This window comes from Macaca thibetana, chromosome 5 (genome assembly GCF_024542745.1).
Source record: "Macaca thibetana thibetana isolate TM-01 chromosome 5, ASM2454274v1, whole genome shotgun sequence".
In the NCBI taxonomy this organism is placed as follows: domain Eukaryota; kingdom Metazoa; phylum Chordata; class Mammalia; order Primates; family Cercopithecidae; genus Macaca; species Macaca thibetana.
The window spans coordinates 20,920,907-20,945,625 of record NC_065582.1 but is presented as its reverse complement, the minus strand read 5'-3'; the positions used below and the strand labels follow the sequence as shown (position 1 = coordinate 20,945,625).

At 39.4% G+C, this 24,719-nt stretch overlaps 1 protein-coding gene and 1 long non-coding RNA gene across 8 annotated transcripts in view; both read right to left on the bottom strand.

Annotated features, from left to right (window-relative positions):
- Positions 1-12,553, bottom strand: part of CBR4 (carbonyl reductase 4) — a 155,609-nt gene extending 143,056 nt beyond the window's left edge. For 4 of the 7 annotated variants that reach the window (XR_007725877.1, XR_007725878.1, XR_007725879.1 and 1 more), the window contains exons 1-4: positions 12,190-12,523; positions 9,561-9,681; positions 8,297-8,433; positions 3,757-3,891 (exon numbers count right to left, since the gene is read on the bottom strand). Coding sequence is in view for 4 of the 7 variants with exons in the window: in XM_050791742.1 (XP_050647699.1) it covers positions 3,757-3,891; positions 8,297-8,433; positions 9,561-9,681; positions 12,190-12,331 (535 nt within the window). In the remaining 3 variants the exon portion in view is untranslated. The other 3 variants (XM_050791739.1, XM_050791740.1, XM_050791741.1) reach the window with 3 other exon arrangements.
- Positions 12,554-21,805: 9,252 nt separating this feature from the next.
- Positions 21,806-24,719, bottom strand: part of LOC126955308 (uncharacterized) — a 54,534-nt gene continuing 51,620 nt past the window's right edge. The window contains exon 5 of the long non-coding RNA XR_007725882.1: positions 21,806-22,133. This is a non-coding gene — a long non-coding RNA (uncharacterized LOC126955308). The remainder of the gene's footprint in view (positions 22,134-24,719) is intronic.

Sequence of the window (24,719 nt, the reverse complement as noted above, 5' to 3'; positions counted from 1 at the left end):
CTATATACAAGTATTGTCACTGCAGTTGTAACAGAAAAAGTTCAGAAAATAAATGCCCGTCAAAAGACAACAGGTTAGTTAGGCATACCCTTAAAACAAACATTATTTTCTGTTTTCATTCAGCCATTAAAAGTGACACAACAGTCACAAAACACCAATTATTACATGATTCCATTTATATGAAATGTCCGGAATACGCAAATCTGTAGAGACAGAAAGTAGTTTAGCGGTTACCAAAACCTGGGGAGATAGTAAAGAAATAGGGAATGAATGCTAATGGGTTTAGGATTTCTTTAAAAATGATGAAAATATTCTAAAATTTACTGTGGTAAAGATTGAACAATTCTGTGACTTACTAAAACCACTGAATTGTACAATTTAAATGGGTGAATTGTATGGTATGTGAATTGTATTTCCACAAAGCTGTTATTTTAGAAAGTGAAGCAGCTCTATATGGAAAAACATAGAAACATCACCAAGGTATATTGTTCTATGAAAAAAGGAAGATACGAACACTGTGAACTGCATGATACAATTTGTGTTATCTTACACTCACGCCTAGCCTGCTTTATTGGCTTATATGAAATACAAAAGAAACTATGTAGTTAACAGCAATTACTTTTAAGTAACTGAATGTCCAGAGGAGAAAAGATTCTTCATGCCTTTTTGTACTTTTGAATTTTGTACAATATTATCTATTCAAAACACATATTTTTTAAAGTAATATAGCCATTATAGGTTCCACTTATCAGATATTGTTTCTAATATTCAATATTTTCCAATCAGTAAGATTTACCATGAACAGTTTATTTCATATTTAAAGTAATACCAAAGATTAGCAGCTATTGATCTTTAAAAACAGTCAACAATATTAGGCAATGAATGGCAGCCTAATTTATTATTTTCCTTGTTCCTTGCTTTTCCTGTTATAATTTGCTTTTAAACTGTTTTCCTGCTAATTGGAAACTCTATTTGAAGGTGACCAGGAAAACTGACATTGTTAACTCTAATGTTTGTTAGCTCTGTTAGAAGATCTGTTGAAGAATCTGGTTGAAATTACTATCTAAAATAAGGTTGGTAAATAATCCATAGAACTGATGTAATTCTACTATTTCAAGTTGCACTTTGCTTCTGACCAATAATGCATATTCATACCATCAAATCTGCTAAATATACATAAAGGCCACCCTATTAAATGGCAACATGTTCAGCTACAGGTCGTTATCTGTAGTATAAATTGCACTGGAAATCCATAATATATAAATATATATTATGCTCTATAAGGGTTCTATGCTCAACGAAAAAGGGGAGTGATAAATAAAACCACCACTTTCAAAAAAAAATAAAATAAAAGACTGCACTGGAAAGTAAAATCTTTAAGAAAGAAAGACTACAACCACACTTCCATAACAATCTTAAAACTTCCCCTTAGTATGCAAACTGGATTCCCACTATTTAGTCTACTGCCTTGACAACTATTTACTCTTAACTAGACAAAATTAAGCATTCTTTCTTTCTTCAACATTTCCATAGCACCATATATGTACCTCTATTTTATATTTATCATAAGACATTGCAATTATTTGTTTACATGTCAGTCTTTTTCACTATACTTAGCTCCTTGTGCAGAAATACCTATTCATTCCTGTATTTGGGGAGCTAGCACAGCCCCTGCACGTAGGAGACATGCCAGAAAGTTTGCTGCATGAGCTACTGTTAGCTAAGAACACTTGCATTTCCTGTAAACTATTCAGCTTTTAAATTATCATGAACTAAAATTAACCCTTCATTACCCACAATATTCCAATCCTGAAAAGAGAGGGGAGCAAATACATGTAGTTCCAAACCACAAATAATTTATTCCACAGATGTTTCATCTAGGCTAACACTAAAAATCAATCAGCTTGCATAAAGCACACACAAAGAGAAAACAGCACTAAGATAACAAAAATGCTGCTTTTGGATTGCTTTTTCTTTTTCTTTCTCTCCCTACTCCCAGAAAATAGATGTATCTGAACCACAGTCACTTATCAAATATTCATAGATTTAGAATGTCTGAATGTAGCTAGTCGCTGTGCCAAAAAAAAAAAAAAAAAAAAAAGAATTGAAATAAAGACACACTATAGACCAAAACGGTTACCAGGATATTTTGATAAATCCCTGATACCTGCTGGCTCAACCTCAGTGCCAAAGAAAACACCAACTGTAAGGTCCAAGCTGGAGCCGTTAGTGACTGGAAAGGGAAAGGTGGTAAACGTCTACTTCAGCCCTCTCTTTCTTACAAACGACCAGCAAACCGAAATAAACTGCCTTTTCTTATATAGGTGATTAATTCTTAAGTACCTACAGTAGGCTAGGACAAAGATTCCATGGCTAACTGGCAGAGGTGGATAAAAACACTTGTGTTACTTAAATACCAAGTAAATACCTAATCAAAATTTCTAGCACACCAGCTAATTAGTGATAATGTATTTTTGAGTTTTAGCACCATTTTATTACCCTTTTCATTAATCCAGGCAATTGTATCAACTAGTAACCTGGCAAAAGGCAAATAATGGAAAAGTAAAAATTAGGAAAATGGGAGGTTCCAGATAGTTTAGACAGACCATAGTAGTAAAAGAACAAAACTATCTAAAGTTTGTGTAATGATATAAAGGAAATCTAAAAAGAAATTTTTTATTTTTATAGAGACAGGGTCTCGACAGGGTCTCGCTCTGTCACCTAGGCTGGAGTACAATGGCATGATCATAGCTCACTGCAACCTCCAACTCCTGGGCTCCAGCAATCCTCCTGCTTTAGCCTCCCAAGTAGCTGGGACTATAGGTATGCACCACTATGCCCGGCTAATTTTTTTTTCTTTCGGTACGGACAGCATCTTGCTATGTTGCTCAGGCTGATCTGGAACTCCTGGCCTCACGATACTCCTGCCTCAGCCTCCTGCATGAGCTACCACACCTGGTAGGACATTAATTTTAAGCTTCCATTAGGTGGAAATCAAAAGACAAAGCTTTTAGTAACAGTTTTTCCATAAACTAGATGTATAACCTTAGGCAAGTCACTCTGAATCCCAGGTACAGTTTTCTAATCTACAAAAATGACTGGAAAAAATGATCTCTAAGACCCTCTCCACCTTAAGTTATTCCATTAGTGCCAAATTTAAAAATAAAGACTCCTATGTTTTGGATGTTTGTTCCCTCCAAATCTCATGTTGAAATGTGATTCCCAGTGTCGGAGGTGGGCCTAGTGGGAGGTGTTTGGGTCATGGAGGCGGATTCTTCATGAATAGCTTGGTGCCCTCCACATGGTAACAAATGAGTTCTCACTGTTCACGCCAGAGCTGGTTGTTTAGAGCCTGCCACCTCCTCTCTCTTGCTCTTGCTACCCCCATATGACTTGCCTGCTACCTCTTTACCTTCTGCTATGATTGAAAAAAAGATTCCTTGGCCTCACCAGAAGCTGAGCAGATGCTGGTGTCATGCTTGTACAGCCTGCAGACCCGAGAGCCAAATAAGCCTCTTTTCTTTATGAATTACCTCAGATAGTCCTTTATATAAATGCAAACAGGCTAACAGATAGACTTTATATAGAATATGAGGTAAAAGAAATTTTTTTGAGTCTCCCAGTTCATTATTTCATTCTTTTCACAATCATTTTACAAACTATTCTACCCAGATGTCAATTACTAATGTTCCAAATAATGGTTTCCCGATAAAACAATAATCATAATCAAGTTATTTTAATAAAGTTTTCACTAACCTGGTGCAACTACATTCACTCTAATTTTCTTTCTTGCTACCTCTTTAGCAAGAGCACGTGAAAATCCAACTAATCCTCCTTTACTGGCACTATAAACGGACTGGCCAGAATTGCCTTTTAAGCCAACAATGCTTCCTAGGACAAAAAAAAAAAAAAAAAAAAAAAAAAAAAAGCATATTAAATTCAGTTAATGGGGTTACTTGAAAATTCAGATAATTTATAGTAAACAAAAAGGTAAAACCCACCTCACCTTGTCCTTTGTTAAAATCAGAAATTCTAACCACTGTCATCAGTCATTTACGGAAGATATAAGAGTCCAAGTCTGCTCCAGATACATACAGAAAATAGCATTTGAAAGCAGCTGATATAAAACTGCCAATGCAGGTGCTTGCAAATTGATCCATTATGTGAAGGGGACACACTCTAATTTCTGAGCATGTCAGATATGATAAAAACTCTGTATGAAAATTCTCTGGTATTTATAAAGGCTTCCAGCAGGTAGAGGTTAATGCCAAAAAAACAATTAGTCAGACAAAAGCTAACTAATTTTATGATTCTACAACACAGACATAAGGCAGAAAGCTCTCATTTTCTCTTTAAAAACTAGTTCATTTGAAGACAAATCTCACTAAAATTGAATTACGTGCATAACTCATTTTATTGTTCTGCTTTATTGTGCTTTGCAGATATTGTGGGGTTTTTTGTTTTTTTGTTTTTTTAACAAATGGAAGGCTTGTAGCAACCCTGCCATCAAGCAATCCTATTAGCACTTTTCCAACAGCATGGCTCACTGTGAGCAGTGCTCACTCTGTGTCTCTTTGTCGCATTTTGATAATTTTCACACCATCTTAAACCTTTTCGTTATTATGATGTCTGTTATAATGATCTGTGGTCAGTGATTCTTGATGTTCACTGCTGTTGGGGTGCCACAAACAAAATATTACTGCTCACTGACAATGCACCTGCTCACCAAAGAGCTCCGATGGAGAGATGTGCAAGGAGATTAATGCTGTTTTTGTGCCTGTTAACACAATATCCTTTCTTCAGCTCATGGATCAAGGGATAATTGTGACTTTCAAGTCTTATTTAAGAAACACTTTATAAGTCTATAGCAGTCATAAATAGTAAGTCCTCTTAGGAATCTGGGCAAAGTAAATTGACAGCCTTCTGGAAAGGATTCACTGTTCTATATATCATTCAGAACATTTGTGATTCATGGCAGGACGTCAAAATATCAACATTAACAGGAGTTTGAAAGAAGTTATTTCAACCTTCATGGACGACTTTGTGGGGTTCAAGACTTCAATGGAGCAGAATTACAAGTGGAGCCTGAAGATGTGACCGAATTGCTGCAATCTCATGATAAAACAAATGGGTGAGGAGTCGCTTCCTATGTATGGATAAACAAAGTTGTTTCTCAAGATGGAATCTACTCCTTATGAAGATGTGAATAGTGTTGAAATGACAAAGGATTTAGAATATCCTACAAACTTAGTTGATAAAGCAATAGCAGGGATTGAGAGGAGTGGCTCCACTTGGATAAAATCCAGTTGGATTTTTTACTTGGATAAAAAATTTTGTCTTAAGAAATTGCCACAGCCACCATTATCAGTCAGCAGCCATCAACATCAAGGCGGGACCCTATGCCAGCAAAAAGATTATGACTTGCAAGAAGCTCAGATGATCATTAGCACTTTTTAGCAATTAAGTATTTTTTAGCAACAAAGTATTTACGTTGTTTTTTAGATACAATGCTACTGCATACTTAATAGATCATAATATAACTTTTACATGCACTGAGAAACTAAACAATTGGGTAACACAAAATTTGCCACATTGATTGACTCTTCATTTCATGAAAGATTTCTCTGCAGCATGTGATGCTGTTTGATAGCATTTTATCCAAGTAGAACTTTAAAAATTGGAGCCACTCCTCTCAATCCCTGCTATTGCTTTATCAAGTAAGTTTATAGGATATTCTAAATCCTTTGTCATTTCAACACTATTGATATCTTCACAAGGAGTAGATTCCATCTTGAGAAACAACTTTGTTTATCCATGCATAAGAAGCAACTCCTCACCCATCTGTTTTATCATGAGATTGCAGCAATTCAATTTGTGTGACTTACATTCTTGAAATATTCGCTTTATTCTGGTGGAGTAGAACCAAAGCTACAATATCTGCAAGACATGCTTGTACTGTCGATCTAAATTGGCAAAGCTTCAATTATAAACATTTTGTAAAAGTGCAATTTCATTACATTCAGTGATGTATTGTAAATTGTACTGCCTACTGAAGATTCTTGAGTGACCACATCTAATGAATATGTAATAATTTTTAATTCAAGTATCAACTATATGCAAATAACTTCTTGCAAAACAGAAGTGGGGAAGTAATTTTCTGCACCACTGACCTGTACTTATGATATAAAAATTAATCAAGGACCTCACAAAATTTTTTAAAAGTAATTTTAAAAAAAGAAAACATTCCAAACATCTATTAGAATCAACAAGTTCAGTATTAGAATATTTATCTACATTATATATTGTCGGCCAATTAATAATAAAGGAAGAGAACTATGAGGTACACAGACAGAAAAGACATCAGACTGAAGAAATGCATATGGACAGAGAAAGAAGTGTTTATCAGAAAGAAGAATACAGAGAGACACAAAAAAAGAAAAATACATGTACAAAAAAAATACCAAACAGGGCTGGTCCGATGGTAGCAGGTTATCAGAACTTATTAACAATAGTGTCACTAAAGTTGGTGGCTAAATATGAGTGGCTTTTAAAAGAAAAAAAAGAAATACCAAACAGAAGCTTTAGCAGCTTTGATTTGTGCCACGCACTACTGTTCATCAGGTCAAAAAGTGATAATTTCTGAAATATCAATGAAGTGTCTAGCAGTTTAAAGTAGTCCTTTCTGTAGTAAGATTCTCAATTTACTTTTTATTATCTATTATTTTACTTTTAGCTCAATTCTAAAAGTTTTGCATGCATAAGGAGGACTGATGGGTTTTTTTAAATATACCTAAAAACAAAAAAGAATATTTTAGAGTTAAATAAATATACCTCAGGTTATCAGGTGACAGATACAGGCCTGTCTGCCTACTTATAAATATCCCAAGTCCTTATCTGGCTGTGTTAAAAGGCAAAGGTTGACTCATTGACTAATCTCTTATATAAGAAAACGGATCCCTTAAAAAGGGTAAATGTCCAAAATGCTCTCATGTCCCCTTAGTTTATTAGCATAGTATTCTTTCCTTCTCTCGTTTTCAAAAAAGAAAAACCCTAAATTCTGGCTTGAAAAACCATTTCCTACATTTAAAAGAACAGGGTCATTTACTTTTATGGAGCAGCATTCCCCCTTTTGTGGCCTTTTAAGGTTTTACCATTTGAAAATAAAAACAAATTATATCCTAGTATTTCCAAATTATCAAACTGAAATAAAATTTCAAGTCATTTTGCATTTTAAGTTCTACAGGCATATACTCCACAGTTTATCTGCCCTGTGGGTTAGATGAACTGAAAACTAAGGGTTACTTACATCCATTCTTAAAAACAGAGAAATTTTATCTTCCTTTAAACCTCTATGCAAGATTTAATAGTAACCCATGCAACTGCTGTAGACAATATTACTTAGCCCCTACTGTCTACTTTAATTCCTTGTCCATGTTTTAAAAATTAGGTTCCTGGCTAGGCACGTGGCTCACGCCTATAATCCCAGCACTTCAGGAGGATCACTTGAGCCCAGGAGTTAAAGACCAGCCTGGGCCACATAGTGTGACCTTGTCTCTATTTAAAAAAAAAAAAAAGTTTCACATAAAAATCAGGATGTGGCCGGGCGCGGAGGCTCAAGCCTGTAATCCCAGCACTTTGGGAGGCCGAGACGGGCGGATCACGAGGTCAGGAGATCGAGACCATCCTGGCTGACACGGTGAAACCCCGTCTCTACTAAAAAAATACAAAAAACTAGCCGGGCGAGGTGGCGGGCGCCTGTAATCCCAGCTACTCGGGAGGCTGAGGCAGGAGAATGGCGTGAACCCGGGAGGCGGAGCTTGCAGTGAGCTGAGATCCGGCCACTGCACTCCAGCCCCGGCGGCAGAGCGAGACTCCGTCTCAAAAAAAAAAAAAAAAAAAAAAAAAATCAGGATGGTCCAATTTCTCTGGAAAAATCAAAATTGCTGGCAAAACTGGAACCACATTCTTGCACAGCAACAATCTACTGAATCTAAGTAGTGGTCTCCACCATTCCATATGGGCTCTGGACAATGAAGCTGGATATCATTTATCACATGGCTGGTAGTGTCATTTTTCTAGTACTCAGTGGTGTCACTCATTTAACACCGGCCTGACTCCTATAGGGATGTGAATGTGTGACTCTTATTTTACTCATTAATCAATTAATTAAATCCTTTTTTCCATAGATAATATAAATTTCATTCATGTTTCACAATAAATTACAAATTAGTGGATCAAATATTTTTATGGTAAGGTATTATGGGATAATTATAAATTCACAAAGGTGAAGACTCACCTACATTAACAATAGACCCTCCCTGTTGTTGAATCATAGCCCTCATGGCAGCTTTACAGGTCAGCATGGAACCCAAGAGGTTAGTATGAAGCTGAGATACCATATCTTCAGTTTTTGTTCTTACTAAAAGACTATCCCTACGAAATGAAACAGCATATAACAGTATATAGTAAGATAAAAACAAACAAAAGAGGTTAAGACTAATATAACATTTTTACTGAAAGTAGAGTGCAAGAAGTGCTTCCTATCTGAGCTAGAATAACTAGAATACCTAGAGTCCCATTTTGAACTTGGCTTGAGAAACATTAAAATAACAATTGATAAACCAGAAAGGATCCACTTGGAAGACAGGTTCTTACCCCGTCTCAGCTTGAGTGGAAATATTCTTTTTTTTTTTTTTTTTTTTTTTTTTTTTTGAGACGGGGGAGTGGAAATATTCTTAACCCCTAAAAGGAGTACCATGTAGCCAAAATAGTTTGAATGACCTGAGCAACTGTCATACTAAGCCTTGTTTAGCAAGAAAATTAATGTTATTCTAAATATTCTCTCATAAATTCATCTTTTAAAAAATAATGTCCACTCCATGATTCTATTAGTGTTAAGTTCACAAACTGGCAAAACGTATATATGGTGACAAAACTCAGAAAATAGTTACCAACAAGAAAGTATTGAGAAGACACTGCCTTCTGGAGCACTGGAAACATTCTACACCTCAATATGTGTGATGACTACAATGTTAAAATCGATTAAGCTGGGCCAGGCGCAGTGGCTCATGCCTGTAATCCCAGCACTTTGGGAGGCCGAGGCAGGCGGATCACGAGGTCAGGAGATCGAGACCATCCTGGCTAACACGGTGAAACCCCGTCTCTACCAAAAATACAGAAAAATTAGCCGGGCGTGATGGCAGGTGCCTGTAGTCCCAGCTACTCTGGAGGCTGAGGCAGGAGAATGGCGTGAACCCGGCAGGCGGAGCTTGCAGTAAGCCGAGATCGCGCCACTGCACTCCAGTGTGGGGGGACAGAGCAAGACTCCGCCTCAAAATATAAAAATTAAAAAAAATAAAATAAAATTTAAAAATCGATTAAGCTGGACATTTGTTATATGTTGTATCTCAATATAAAAGAATTATGGATTGACAAGTTTTAAAATAGCTTTTACTCCCAGTTAGAAATAAAATAAACATATTAACTTATACTAATCAAAGACATATTAGGAATAAAAGTTTTAAATATATATCAGAAATTTATTTAAATCTGTGACCAACCTGTTAATACCAGCTGCATTTACCAAGAAATTTACTCGACCTAAATGTTTCTCCATCTCTTCAAATGTATTTTGAACATCATGTTCTTTAGCAACATCACAGCTAAATGCCAAATGATCTCCTACACAACAAAGTCAAAGAAGAATTAATTATAAGTTATAACTCAAATTTTAAATGTACTCAATACACATTCGTTAAACATTTACCTAAGATGGCAGGCCTGTGCTAATCTAGAACCTAGAGATTAAAAAAGTAATGTCATGAGGCCTGGCTTTCACAGAGGTGGTCTAATCAAACTGGGATGGGGGAACAAAGAGGAAATAAAGTACTACTACAGAAAGTTAATTTTTAAATTTTCTTTTTAATCAACAAAGAGGGGAGGGCTTTTTCAAGTTATAAAGGCTCTGTAAGATTCATCTAATAGTATTTATAGCTTTAACACTGAACTCACGCTACCCAATTCGACAGTCTTCTCGGTTTTATATTCTTTTTTGAAATTTATGTCTAATTCTGTCAGGTTTTTGTTGAATTAGTTTCTTTGGCCCTGAACAGGAACTCTGAGGTTTCTTCTTTTTAAGTGCTACAGATGCACTATGGCACATATATTATAACGACTATTATTCAAACCTGACCATCAGGAGAGACGAGACAACACAAGAAGCTGTAAAAATGCTAAAACTATAAACCACGGGGGGAAAAAACACTTTTCACTAAAAGCAACGGTTACTTACCACTTTTTAAAAAATGGTTAAATGCCAAAAAACACTTCAAGGGAAAATAAAGCATCATTCCCTATGTAATAATCTACCATTTTAATACTCTAAAATGTAGAATTGTTTTTAAAAGCTACAACAATTGCTTATTTCCTGTCTGACCTTGACAAATATGCTTACACCAACATTACAACATCAAGCCTTTGGAAACAGTAAGTGACCTGGGGAATTACACTTTCTAGATGAAAACCAATCTCTCATGGAACACGATTCAAAGGAATGCAGGGCCCAAAAGCATCCTGTGTCTTACTCTTGGTTTTCACCTGAAGACTTGTGGTGTCCAAAACCACCTTTGAAAGCTCAACTAATGGCATCAATCCAGTCCAGCAAACACTGATGGCTTGGGGTGACTCGGTAAGGGTCACCACTCTTCCCCTCCTTTGTTAGAATGGCAAGGAATATGAGCTTCAAGAAGCATTCACTGGCATTCTCCCTGAGTTATAACTTACAGGATTTTTTTTCTTTTAGAGAGCCCAATACTCTCACAACCAGCACTGAACAGGTGATACCAAACCGATCAATAATGTTAACTTAAAAAAGAACAGCCACACCTGGCGCCTATAGTCCCAGGTCCTTGGGAGGATGAGGTGAGAAGATCTCCAGAGCCCAGTAAATCAGGAGTTGGAGTCTAGCCCAGGCAACATAATGAGAAGGAAGCCCTCTCAAAAAAAAAAAAAAAGAAAAAGAAAAAAAAGAAAAAAGGCCGGGGCGTGGTGGCTCACACCTGTAATCCCAACACTTTGGGAGGCCGAGATGGGCGGATCACGAGGTGAGGAGATCTAGACCATCCTGGCTAACACGGTGAAACCCCCATCTCTACTAAAAAAAAAAAAAATTAGCAGGGCATGGTGGCGGGCGCCTGCAGTCCCAGCTACTCCGGAGGCTGAGGCTCCAGAATTGCGTAAACCCTGGAGGCGGAGCTTGCAGTGAGCCGAGACAGCGCCACTGCAATCCAACCTGGGTGACAGAGCGAGACTCCGTCTCAAAAAAAAAAAAAAAAAAACACAAACCACACACACACAAAAACAGTAAGAGCCACAAGACGCACCCCTAGGCCTCTATTCTCCCCATGCCTCCCTGATAGTAAATGAAGTACAATTTTGTCCAGTCTAGTAATTAAACAAATAGCATCTTCCGATCTTTCTAACGTCCTTTCTCCCCAAATTCAAGGAAGAGTTAAATTCACAAAATGACTATTAATAACCCGGAAATAAAAAATCCTGAAGTTTAAATGCAATAAAAAAGAATTTGGCAGAACAAAGTTCAACTGTCCATTTGCAAAACTCACCAAAACAATTTAGTAACATTAAAGCAAACCAGGTATATCTCAAAACTGGCTGGTACTCAAAAGGGTTTCTTCATCAAACACTGCTTTGTGCATTCGCGCAGGGCCAAAACACCGCCCTTCGGCAAAACTGAAGGGAGCCCTTTAATACCTGCACTCCTACCTTTCCTGCCTGAACTCCTTTCGGCCCAGCCCTGTCTCCGGGGGCCGAGAACTCGCCCTTTTCCCTACATTAAAAGTAAACGGTTACGTGGCTCTCTCCCACAACAGCGACGTTCCTCAGGGTTAGCACTAGCCGCAGGGCGGAGGGTGCTTATTAGTGGGGCCTCATAAGACTACCACATGTCAAAGAAAACCCCAAGTGCTCAGCCCTCGGCGGCAGGCTGCGCTGCCGGCGTTCTGCGAGGCTCAGGGAGATCGGGGTTTTCTGCACGAGACGCATTCTAAAGCGCCTGCAAGCGGTTGCATCGAGAAACCTCAGAGCCCTGTAAGACCATACCGCTCGTTTCACAAAGATTTTAAGCGCCTGGACCGCGGCCATACAACTGGACAACTCCAGTTTGGTACCTACCGCCGAGGTCACCGGCGGCGGCTTTGGCCCCTTCCAGGTTTCTGGCAATGATCGCCAGGCGGTAGCCTTTCCGGGCCATTAACTGGGCCACAGCCCTGCCAATGCCTCGGGAGCCTCCAAAAATAGCACACACTTTGTCCATCTCGGAGTCACAAACTCGGCGGAAAGAGGGAGGAGAGTGGGAGTCCCCTTCCAAGTTCCGTCAAGCTTTTGAACAACCGCGGTTCCAAAGGAAAAACAAAAGGCAACCCGCAGAAAAAAAAACCCCTCTCGGCACCGACACCTCCTGCGGCCCGACTCTGGTAATGCAAGAGGCGTAAAAAGGGGAGAAGAGCTCGGCGACGCCGCGTCGACGTCATCACGCACGGACTCTTCCGTGCCGCGCCTAACAAGTACGCCAGCGAGAGCTCCCCCCGGCGGAAAAATGGCCTGGAGGGGGCCTAGATGCATGCTGGGCCCTGTAGTCTTCACGCAGGAGAGCAACTGGCGCAGGCGCGTTGCTCGGTGGGAAATGTACTTGTGGCACTGAGGGGGATCCTCTGTCTACCCTGGGTCGTGTTAGTCGGGATTCGAGCCCCGGTGACCAATCACCCCGGTTTGTTCGGAACTGACAGGGTTGTGAAGACGCTGGGCTTTCCCTGGCAAACCGAGACGACATTATCACGTAGTTAGAACCCAGAGCAAGCATTAGTGGGCTTGAGCCGGTCGGGGCTCCGGTATTTGCCCTTCGCCCAGGTTTTGTTTTGCCTATAGACTTGATGTCCTACCTGTTGAAGAAGTCCCCAAGTATCGCACCCACACCAAAACCTACCCTATCTGTTCCTCCCCCAGGATGCTGCAGAAATGGACCTCTACCCGCCCAGATGTTACCATTCATCGCGAAGGGTGTCGTGAAGATGAATGCCCTGTCGAACATCATCCAGCAGGAGGTCAAGGAATTTTAACTGAATGATTGAATAGTTTTGCAAGATCTATGAAACAAGCTTCGGCTGCTGTAGAGAAACAAAAATGGGTTCCTGCAATTCTAAAGATGTGCTGGGTGCTCTGACAGTTAATAAGCTAAAAAATTCAATGTTTGTTACAAACATAGTGTAAAAAGAAAGCATTTCTTGATACAATATTATTTTACTAGATGATTCAGAAAAGTATGAACCATGATCCCTACCACTAAAAAAAACTACACCCCAGAACTACAGGACTAATACACATGAAACACTAGGAGGTATCCAAAATTATACTTAGTAAAATGTAAAATTATATTAACACAAGAGCTCCGAGAAAACGGAGATCAGTGAAGAATGAAGGCATGCATGGAAAAGCTGGATTTGAGGGCTGGGTGAGGTTTGAAAAAAGGAAAATAAGAGCAAAAAGTCTATAAAAAAGCAAGTTGAGCATTATTTTAAATTTGTTATTCCTATTCCATTTAGAGCCAATAAAAGTTTTGAAATGGTTTGCAAAAATGCATGAGTATTTGATTTTAAAAGGCAAAGAGGACCACTGCCCCTTCTCCTGCAAGGCCAGAATAATAAATTAAGTCAGTGGAAAAAATACGAATAAAGTCATGCTGTAAGAATCTATTTAGTATTAAAGAAGAGATTCATAAACTTAGAGTTTCCTGCCAGCAAAAGCAACAAAGAAAATATAATTACGAGTGGTAATTTGTGTAAGAAATAAGCCTCCTGGTTATGCAGCAGAGAAGACTGAGCAAAACTCCCTCCTCATAGGTCCTCCTAAATGGCACACTAAGCATTGTAGTAGACAGTGTGCTTCATGAAAAGAAAAAGAGATTGTAAGGCTGTTTTTATAGCATCTATTAGACTTTATTAAAAGCAAATACAATAGGAAGTTAAATAATATAAGCAAATAGTCACACATAAAAAAATGTGTCTTTGAAACAATATATGTTTGAAACAATGAGGAAACAGGTCTGAGGAAATTTGGGATGGTGCTATATTATAGTCAGTTTTAAAGTCAGGTGCCAAGCATTAAACAGGCCTTTAACTACAGAAGTAACAAGATAAGAGCTGCATTTAAGAACTATTAGCAGGCCAGGCATGGTGGCTTATGCTTGTAATCCCAACACTGTGGGAGGCTGAGACAGGAGGATTGCTTGAGCAGAAGTTCAAAACCAACCTGGGAATCATGGTAAGACCCCCTCCTACCCCCATCTCTGCAGAAAATTCCAAAAAAATTAACTGGACATGGTGGCCTACGTGTGGTCCCAGCTACTTGGGAGGCTGAGTTGGGAGGATCATGTAAGTCCAGGAGGTTGAGGCTGCAGTGAGCCGTGATTGTACCACTGCACTCCAGCCTGCGTGACAGAGCAGGATCCTGTCTCAAAATAAAATTCTTCTAAAAAAAAAAAAAAACAAACATTAGTTTCCCAGTGATGTAAAAATGGGTCAGATCAAATTTGTCTATTCACTTTCCTACTATACACTATGCAATCTTGGAAAGAAAAAACTGTTTTACATAAATTACCAATATAAGGGTCAGCCTAAATGCCAATTGTATTTCTGCACCTTAGGTCAAACCAGAGAGGTTCATCTTTTGAACAGTTCTCTCCATTTTCTAGGAAAATGATTGTTGTTTTCTACACATTGTTATTTTAGCAAAAAAAAAAAAAAAAACATGGTTTTTAGATCTATGCCATCTATCACAAAGATCACTAACACACGATATGAGGTGACATTCAGAATTGTGAAAAACCTTCCAACTTTTCTCACTATATATATACAGTGAATGGATAAGTTGGGCTTTTTCTTCAACACATACCTCAGGTTAAATCCCAAGGTAATTATTTATTTTTTTCCCTCTTAATACAATATCGCCACTATCCTGGGTGAGAATACATCTATCACAGCACATCACCCATTAGCTGAGAAGCTTACAGCAGGGGAAGTTTCTCTGTAAGCCCCTGATAGTGAAGTGAAGATCTGTAAATTAAACCGGGTCTCCCTACCCAGCAGGACATTGAAGAAAGCCATTAGAACAACCCACCTTTAGTCTTTCCTTCTAACTAAACATGCCACTTTTATGGTAATATTTTAACCATATTTTATACTTTAACTTAAACCCACATAAGATATATTTTCTCTTGTCTCCAACAAAGGAGAAAATTCCTTATGTATAAGGACTGTTACACAAAATTTTAAATATGCATACTTTGTATTATTTTTCTGATTACAAAAGGAATACCATTTAATTGCTAAAAGTTAGAAAACAAACTTTTTAAAGTAAATAAAAACTCATTGAAAGCATTGTACACTTTAAGCGCGTGAATTGCATGGTATGCAAATTATATCCCAATGGAATTGTTATTGAAAAAAATTTAATTTAAAGCCTACTGTCCTGTTATATGAAATCTGAATCTGCAACTAATTATAAGGGGGTTGTACCTTTCATGAATTTTTTCATACGTCAAGATTTATAATGCCTAAGATTCCAAATACGCAGGAAAATTTATTTATAAGAAATTTATGAATTAGGGCTGAATATTCATTGAGAATCCTCTTTACAAATGCACCACACTAAGCACATCCAGCTTATCAGATCCATAATTGAAGTGTAAGCCTTCCTGCCAGCAAGCAGTCTCCCAGGATTCTTCAGGCAGTGATGATAATCTGCATGACCCAAATTGCATGTGGCCAGCGTAGCTTCTCATACAGACCATGCTCTTCTTTCAAGAAGAAAGATTAGAAAGCTGCATTAGTGTGGCTGCACAGATATAACTTTTGTGATTAAAAAGCGTGTTGATTTCCTCATTGGCCTTCTTGTATCCAATCTGCTGGGTAATCTAAATTGTAAGGAATGTACTTTTTATCACTTTCAAAAGCTTATTTTATTTTGAGTGGAAAAAAAAATGTGACCCTTGAGCTTGTTATTTTGTTGAATTGACGTTTATGCCTCTGAGGCTGCCCACCGAGACCTAAACCTAGTACTCAGTTGCCTAAGGCAGAAGTATGGAATTTATTCCTTCCCTCTCTCACACATCCCACATCCAATCAGTCACAAAGTCCTACTGATTCTCCTCCCTAAATACCATTCCCACTTCTACACATCCATGCTTTTCCAAACACTGTCTTCTCAACCTCGAATGCTCCCACGACTTCCCCTGGTAACATAAGATTTGTCATTCAAAACGTGGCTCAAACATCTCTTGCAGTGGAAGCCTCTCCTGACCCAAAGGAGGAAATGCTGATGTCCTTCTTCATCCGTCCTCTTACCTTGTACGTGTCTTCAAGTCTGTATTTCATGGACTTACTGTGACCTCAGAATCCACATAATTTTAGGAAGACAGTGAATAGATTCTCAAGGATCTGTGAACCTACCAAGCTGAATACAAAATCTCATGTGCTTTTTAGATGAGTAGCTTCTTGCAAGAGCCCACTTCCTTCACTGGGTTCTCAAGGGGAACTTTCACCTAAAATGGTTAAGTGCCAGGTGTAGTGGCTCACACCTGTAATCCTAGCATTTTGGGAGATGGAGGCGGCAGGATCACTTGAGCCCAGGTATTTGAGACCAGCCTGGGCAACATGGTGAGACCTCATCTTTAAAAAAAACAAAAAAACAAAAAAAACCCATAAAACATAAAATAAAATGGTTAAAAACTTTCTGTACTAAATTGCCAACTCTTTGAATCCAGAAATGATCACATTGGTTTTTGTTTCCCTGTTGTAGCACAGTTCCTAGGGCTTGTGAATGCTAAATAAATGAGTTAACAAATGAATCAATGAGTGAATGAAATAACTCATTTAAAAGGAATTTATTGCTATAAGGAAGAACCAGAGTCAATACAGCTGTGATTAAGATAGACCTGGCTCCTGTTTTCATTGGGAAAATAATCTGGCAAGGAAGACAGACATTAAACAATTAATCACGCAATTACTATTTAATTCCAATGGTGGGAAGACCTATAAAGGAGAAGTACAGGCTGCTAGAAGGGATCATAACTAGGGGCTTTGATCCAATATGGGGGCCTGGGGTCAGAGAAGGCTTCTTCTTTCAGGACATAATGTTCTAAAAATAAATGAATAATAACAAAGAAAGATTGCAAAGAATGATAACTACAGCTACTCTCCATTCATTATGTTACAAAGTCAACTAGGTGATAACATAATTTATACATGAAGAATAAAAATCCGAATTAAAAATTCACTTTAATGATGAAAGAGATTGTTAGTCAAAGTAGAGTTAGTATTACGCCTAGATGAGATCACTTAGGTTGGACATTTCACCAGGAAGTACCATGGGAGAGCATAATGCCTGAACTTTTATGAAACTCTTTTTTTTTCCCAGCCAAAAATTTGCTAATGGTGTAAAGCCAGCTCTGGATACTTAAAATCAGGCCCCAAATGCAGCATGCATGCCAAGTCACATAGAAGAGGAAAACTCAGTGTTTCTGAAATTAGTTCTAACACTGGCCTCAATCCTCTGACCCCAGCCTCCTACTATTCCATTTCCATCTCTTTGTTTCAGGGCCTTCCCAGCTCTACCCTCTGGTTGCATAGTCTCATGTGGCTCTCAACTCATCTGCTGCATTTACCAGACTTAAATGAGCCTTCCCCATCCAGGCCCTGCAGCTACTCAGACTCCTAGATCTGTATCAGAGGCCCTGGCCTGGCAGCCTCCACTGCACTTGGGCTCTGCAAGACGTTCTCACTCTTCCAGGGTCACCTGGGAAAGCCAGAATCGATACTGTGTGGTTTAACATTTGAAACTGACTTGCATGTAATGGCTTCTGCATTTCCAGATGGCACCTGTGTGATTGTAGGAAACTCATTTTAAGGATCACTGCTTTTTGTTTCTCATCTACAAGCTACAGAGACCCATCTCTCAGTTTGGATTTTGATTAAATAGTTATGCAGAGTAGAATACTTGGGCCATACACAAAACTTAATTAAAATAGGCCTCCACTTGGGATTAATGTGTGTTATTGACTGAATCGTGCCCCTCCCCCCTCCCCCCACTTCCCCGCCATATTCATATGTTCAAGTCCTAACCTCCAATGTGGCTGTATTTGGAGATAGTGCCCTTAGGGAGATAATTAAGATTAAATGAGGTTCTAACAGGAGGGCCCTAATCCAATAGGACACCAGAGAGCTTGTGCTGGAAATCTCTCTCTCTCTCTCTCTCTCTCTCTCTCTCTCTCTCTCTCTCTCTCTCTCTCTCTCTCTCTCTCTCTCTCTGTTGCCTCCCTGCACAAGGCCATGTGAGGACACAGTGAGAAGGCATCTATCTGCAAGCCAGGAAGAGAAGCCTCACCAGAAACCAACACAATTGCACCTTGATCTCAGACTTTCAGGCTCCAGAACTGTGAGAGAATTAATTTCTGGTGTTGAAACCACCCAGTCTGTGGTATTTTGTTATGGCAGTCCCAGCAGACCAATAGAATGTGACTGTTCACTGTCTTCTCTACTACAAGCAAGCTGCAACGTGCTGCTAGGTAATACCACGCAGCCACTGCTGCTTGTGTGAGTTGAGTTGGGGAGAGGATGTTACTATGAGACCTATTCCAGAGCAGAAATAGGAAGACTGTGAATTTCATCCTCTTCACTTGTCCATGGCCCACAGCATCCAGACCCCTCGAGGTCCTCTCCTATCTTCTCGCCAAAGCTTACTTTCAGGGAGGACTTGGAAATCCATTCCCTCTGTGTGGTAAATAATGTAACAGCATAAAGTGTTATGTCACCTAGGGACATGTAAATTGAGCAGAGAGTCAAGTGTTAAGCTAAAGGGATGACAATCTAACAGTGAAATATCATCTAGCATCTTCCTGTCCAACAGTATGAATCTACTGTGAGCTCAGGAACATCCCCAGTATCAGATGTAAAGCTCTGGGGATAAGAGGGCAAAGAAGGCAATTACCTGAATTGTGGAGCTCACATGTGTTGAGAGAAACACAAATAAGCAGATTACGATACAGTGTGATAAAGGCTGTAAATGTGAATGAAGTGAGATAGGAACATAGAGCTTCAGGCTCAGGCCAGATAGGCGGGGCGGGGGGGCAAGTGTGTGTATAGACATCTATATACATATACATATATACACACATGTATATTTTATTATACATATTACAGGTGTGTGTGCATTATTATGTGTATGCATATACATATATGTGTTTGTGAGAGTGTGTTGGTGGGTGGGTGGGTGGGTGTGTAAAAGTAAGCCCTTACTGGCCAGGCACGGTGGCTCATGCCTGTAATCCCAGCACTTTGGGAGGCCAAGGCGGATGGATCACTTGAGGTCCAGAGTTCGAGACCAGCCTGACCAACATGGAGAAACTCCGTCTCTGCTAAAAATACAAAATTAGCCATGAGGTGGCATATGCCTGTAATCCCAACTACTGCCCCAGTCTCCTGACTGGGGCAGGAGAATCGCTTGAGCCCAGGAGGCCGAGATTATGGTGAGCCAAGATTGCACCATTGCACTCCAGCCTGGGCAGCAAGAGTGAAACTCCATCTCAAAAAAACAAAAACAAAAACAAAACAAAAACAAAAAACAAAAGTAAGCCCTTACCAAGATAACAGCAAATGCTCATTGGGTAACTTAAATGCTATGTGCCAAGCACACTGTCTATATGTGTTTAATTCTCACAACAAACTATGATGTAGAAAAATATTGCTACCCTTCTGTTTGCAAACAAGGAAGCCAAAGCACAGAGATGTTAGATTGTCCAAGATCACACAACCAGTAAGTGGCAGAACTTCTAGAATTCCTACTCAAGCAGTCTCGCTACAGAGCCTTCTCCCCAACCACTACATTGTATTGTCTCTCCCTCATCTTCCCAGGAACGCTGAAAATGTACCATATATACATAAATCCAAATCTGGAAACTGACTTTAGATAGTTGTAATTGTAGTTTAGATTTTTTTTGGCTGCAAGAAAGAGAAGTCCTCTAAAGCAATTCAAATATGTGTTTATGATGCAGAATATGACATCAACAAAAAGCAAGCTGGGACCACGTGGAACTGGAGATGGACCTCATTGGGAGCCTCGGGGACCACAGCAGCACATCCCTCTGCCCCCTTAATGCTCTCTGAAGCCATAAGAGCCCCCTTCTCTGCTGTCCTCTGTTTTAAATTTCTCCTTCTTCCTGCAGACCCACGTTATTTACTAATCACACAGTTGAAAATGGCTGAGCCCCATAGGACTTTTCAGTTCAAGGGACTAAACTCTGACTCCCTTTGTTCAAGACAGAGAATTGGATTGGTCGTTAATGAGGGGATGGATTAACGCCTGTGGAGAGCAGTTGGCTGGGGAGGCAGGTTGCTGTGTGAGTGAGTGGGGTGCTCAAAGGCGGAAGGTGCACCCACAGCCAAGCACCGTTGCCACAGGGGCTCAGAGTGGGCGGCCTTATTAAAGGAGGCTTGGCTGGGCATGTGCTCCACAGCAGATCAGATACAGCATACAAGCAGCATTCCCCTAGGGGATCTTTGCTCAAAATAAACTCTGTTTTACATGCAACATGTACACCATTTAGTCTCCTTAACAGACTACTGCCGTTTTCTCTTTTTCAAATATTAATAGCTGAACTCAATGTCCCATGAAATCTGTAAATGTTTTGTTCCAAATAACCAGTAGTGAGTCCCAGAACCAGCAAGCAACATATAATAATATGAAGAGAAATGGAAAAGGAGGTGATAATGTATGAGGAGAGAGATATGAATTTTTAAGAAGTGAAACAGACACCAATCCTATAAGGAATATGAATCAGTCCCCTCTGGCAAGTAGCACTTATAATTTTCTTAAGTTGCTGAGTTGAGGCGTACATATCTATGGGTCCCTATATAATCTATGAATGGGAAAAAATGGGCCAGAATTCATCTTATTTTAAAAAATGACATATTAATTTATTTGGCTAATTTACTAGGCTAACCATTAAACCACAATAATTTAAAATAAACAAGTATAAAGTAGATGATCCTTAACCAAAACTATAGAAAGTATCCTTTTTCCCTTCTACTAAATAGAGATGGAATAAATAAGTTGAAAAGAATTGGCTTAGAAGATGACAGAGGCCAGGCACCATGGCTCACGCCTGTAATCCCAACACTTTGGGAGGCCAAGGTGGGAAGATCACTTGAGCCCAGGAGTTCGAGACCAGCCTAGGCAGCACAGAGAGACCCTGTGTCTACAAAATTAAAATTGAAAAATTATCTGTGTGTAGTGGTGCATGCCTGTGGTCCTAGCTCCTTGGGAGGCAAAGGTGGGAAGATTGCTTGAGCCCAAGAGGTCTAGGCTGCAGTCAGCTGTGACCATGCCATAGCACTCTAGCCTGGGTGACAGACAGAAACCCCCGTCTCTAAAAAAAAAAAAAAAAGTGACAGATGACATCATTCACAACATAGAATCTAACGGTTTCAGGTAAAATTTCATAAACATATATAAAACTGGCAATATAGCATCATATATAACCCTGGATTTAGTCTACTGAATTTGAATTCTGGCTCTACCACAAGCTGTGTAATCTTGGGCAATTTATTAAACTCTCTGGGTTAAGATTTCTTTATGCAAAAAAAAAGGGAAAATAATATTGGCATGAGGTTATTGACAGCCTCATAAGATAGGTTGATCCTATATAAAATGTTTAGCACAATGTCATCGCCTTACAATTATTAATAATTAGTAGCAACTCCTTTCAATGGGAAATAGGAATTCTGGACTTATGCATCAGACAGCCATAGTTCAGCCATCACTATTGACAGACTTGCCTTTATTATTATTCTGATTTCTCAGGTCAGAAAACATCTTCTTCTGTTTTTGTTCTTCTTCTGATATTTCTTACTTCTTGTATCTCACACAAAATATGTCAGTCACAATTCTGGGTCTAGTATGGTGGCTCATGCCTATAATCCCAGCACTTTGGGAGGCCGAGGAGGTGGGTGGGTCACTTGAGGTCAGGAGTTTGAGACCATGCTGGCCAACATGGTGAAATCTTGTCTCTACAAAAAAACACAAAAATTAGTTGGGTGTGGGGCACGCGCCTGTAATCCCAGCTACTCGGGAGGCTGAGGCAGGAGAAACTCTTAAACCTGGGAGGTGGAGGTTGCAGTAAGCTGAGATCGCACCACTGCACTCCAACCTGGGTGACAGAGCAAGACTCCATCACAAAAAAAATAATAAAAATAAAAATTAATTAATTAATTAATTCTGGCTTCTAGCTTCCATTTCTTTCAAATCAATGTATTAAAAAAATATATCTGAGCCCTGAGGGTTCAACCTGGACAAGTTTCTTTATTTGCAAAAGATTATCCTCAAATATGTTTCTAAAGTTCCAGTCCTTAGAACAACATAATAAAGTATATTTCCCTGTTAGCATCTATTATATCCTCAATTTCCTTTTCAGCACAAGTCTGGACCTATGTGGAATTCTGGGAGACGTTTCGAAGCTACTGATGAAGTGGTGAATCCAACAGAAATAGATACACATGCAAAGCAGTTGTATTGGACATGAATGACCATAGGGGTGTCTCATCCTCATCGTATCTATGAAGAAGAGATGTTAACACACACCAGCCTCACAGTAACAGCATAGATGACACATGAAAGACATGAAATTTTTTTTTCCTCTTTTTATTTTTTATTTTTGTCCTATTTATTTATTTGAGATAGGATCTTACTCTGTCACCCAGGCTGGAGTGCAATGGCTCAATCTTGGCTCACTGTAGCCTTGACCTTCCAGGCTCACACAATCCTCTCATCTCAGCCTCTGAAGTAGCTGGGACCCCAGGCGCATGCCACCATGCCTGGCTAATTTTTTGTATTTTTTTGTAGAGATAGGATCTCACTATATTGTCCAGACACATCTCAAATTCCTGGACGCAAGTGATCTGCACGCCTTGGCCTCCCAAAGAGCTGGGATTACAGGTGTGAGTCACCGCATCTGGCCTATTTTTGTGTTTAACAAATACCTTTATTTTTGCTTTTAGGTTGGATAAAATGTCTAATGTCTAATATTAATATATTCACCTTTATACCAATACAGTTGTGAAATATAATTTTCTTTCTTCTCTTTTTAAATAAGTCCAACTTTTATTTTAAATTTGGGAGGCACATGTGTAGGTTTGTTACGTGGGTATATTGCATCATCCACCAGGTAGCGAGCATAGTAACCAATAGTTTTTCAACCTTCATCCCACTTTTCCCTCCCAACCCCACAAGTAGTCCCCAGTGTCTATTGTCTCCATCTTTAACGACATGGAAATTTTTGTGGAGCACCACAAAATATCAGTATAGTTAATTTCATCACATGATCTAAGAATAACCTTAGTAGCAGAAAATGTATACTTCATATTGTAGATATTTTGTACTTAAAAAAAAATCACAACACAGGTCCATATCAATGAGGAGAAGACTAACTCTGAAACTATGTGATGGCCAGGCACAGTGGCTCACACCTGTAATCCCAGCACTTTGAGAGGCCAAGACTGGTGGATCACCTGAGGTTAGATGTTCGAGACCAGCCTGGCCAACATGCTGAAATCCCGTCTCTACTAAAAATACAAAAAAAATTAGCCAGGCATGGTGGCACACACCTGTAATACCAACTACTTGGGAGGCTGAGGCAGGAGAATCGCTGGAACCCAGGAGACGGAGGTTGCAGTGAGCCAAGATCACACCACTACACTCCAGCCTGGGTGACAGAGTGAGACTCTATCTCAAATAAATAAATAAATAAATAATAAAACTATGTGATCAGCTGTGTTCAAGTTTTTAAATTAATATTTAATTAGCACATCTTTGTTAATCTGGGGGATTCGTTTTTCTGAAGACCTGAGCCCACAGATGCACAGTGAGAAGGTGTTGCACTCCCTTCACCGTGGTAGAGCCGAGGAAGACGGCAGTGAACTGCAGTTATTCCCCTCGTGCTGCCAATAGTGGGCAAGAGGGGTGCTGAACAAGTAATTATAGTTATGAAAAATGTGAAGAAAAGAAAGCGCAGGTGGAGGGGCCGTAGAAATGAATAACGGGCAATTAGCCTAGCCTGGGCAATCAGGAGAAACTCCCTAGGAAGTTCCACTTGAGTTGAGTCTTGGTGAATGAGAAAGGGTTAATCAGACGAAGAAAGCTGTGGGGCAGGGGCTGTGAAATGTGGAGAAGAGAGGTCTAGGCACCTGGCTATATGATGACCAAGATGGCAACCATTCCAGAAACTGAACCTCAGTAACATGCCTGAAGCTTGAGAAACAAGGGAATAGAAAACTACAAGACGAAGAAAGAGATTAAGCATAGGTCAGATTATGCTAAACCTCAGAGGACACATTGCAGATTTTGGTGTTTATCTTAAAGAAAATAGGAAGCCATAGAAGGGTGTTTTTGTTTTTGTTGTTTTGGTTTTTGTTGTTGTTGTTGTTAGATAGAGTCTCACTCTGTCACCCAGGCTGGAGTCCGGTGGCTAGAGAATTCCATTCCCAGTTTCCTGATGATCTAGTGAGGAAGCCAGTGACTTAACCCAATCCTCCAGCCTTTGTAAAATCAGGTAACCTAGTCCAGAGAAATAAGCATCTGTCTCCTAAAAATATACATCT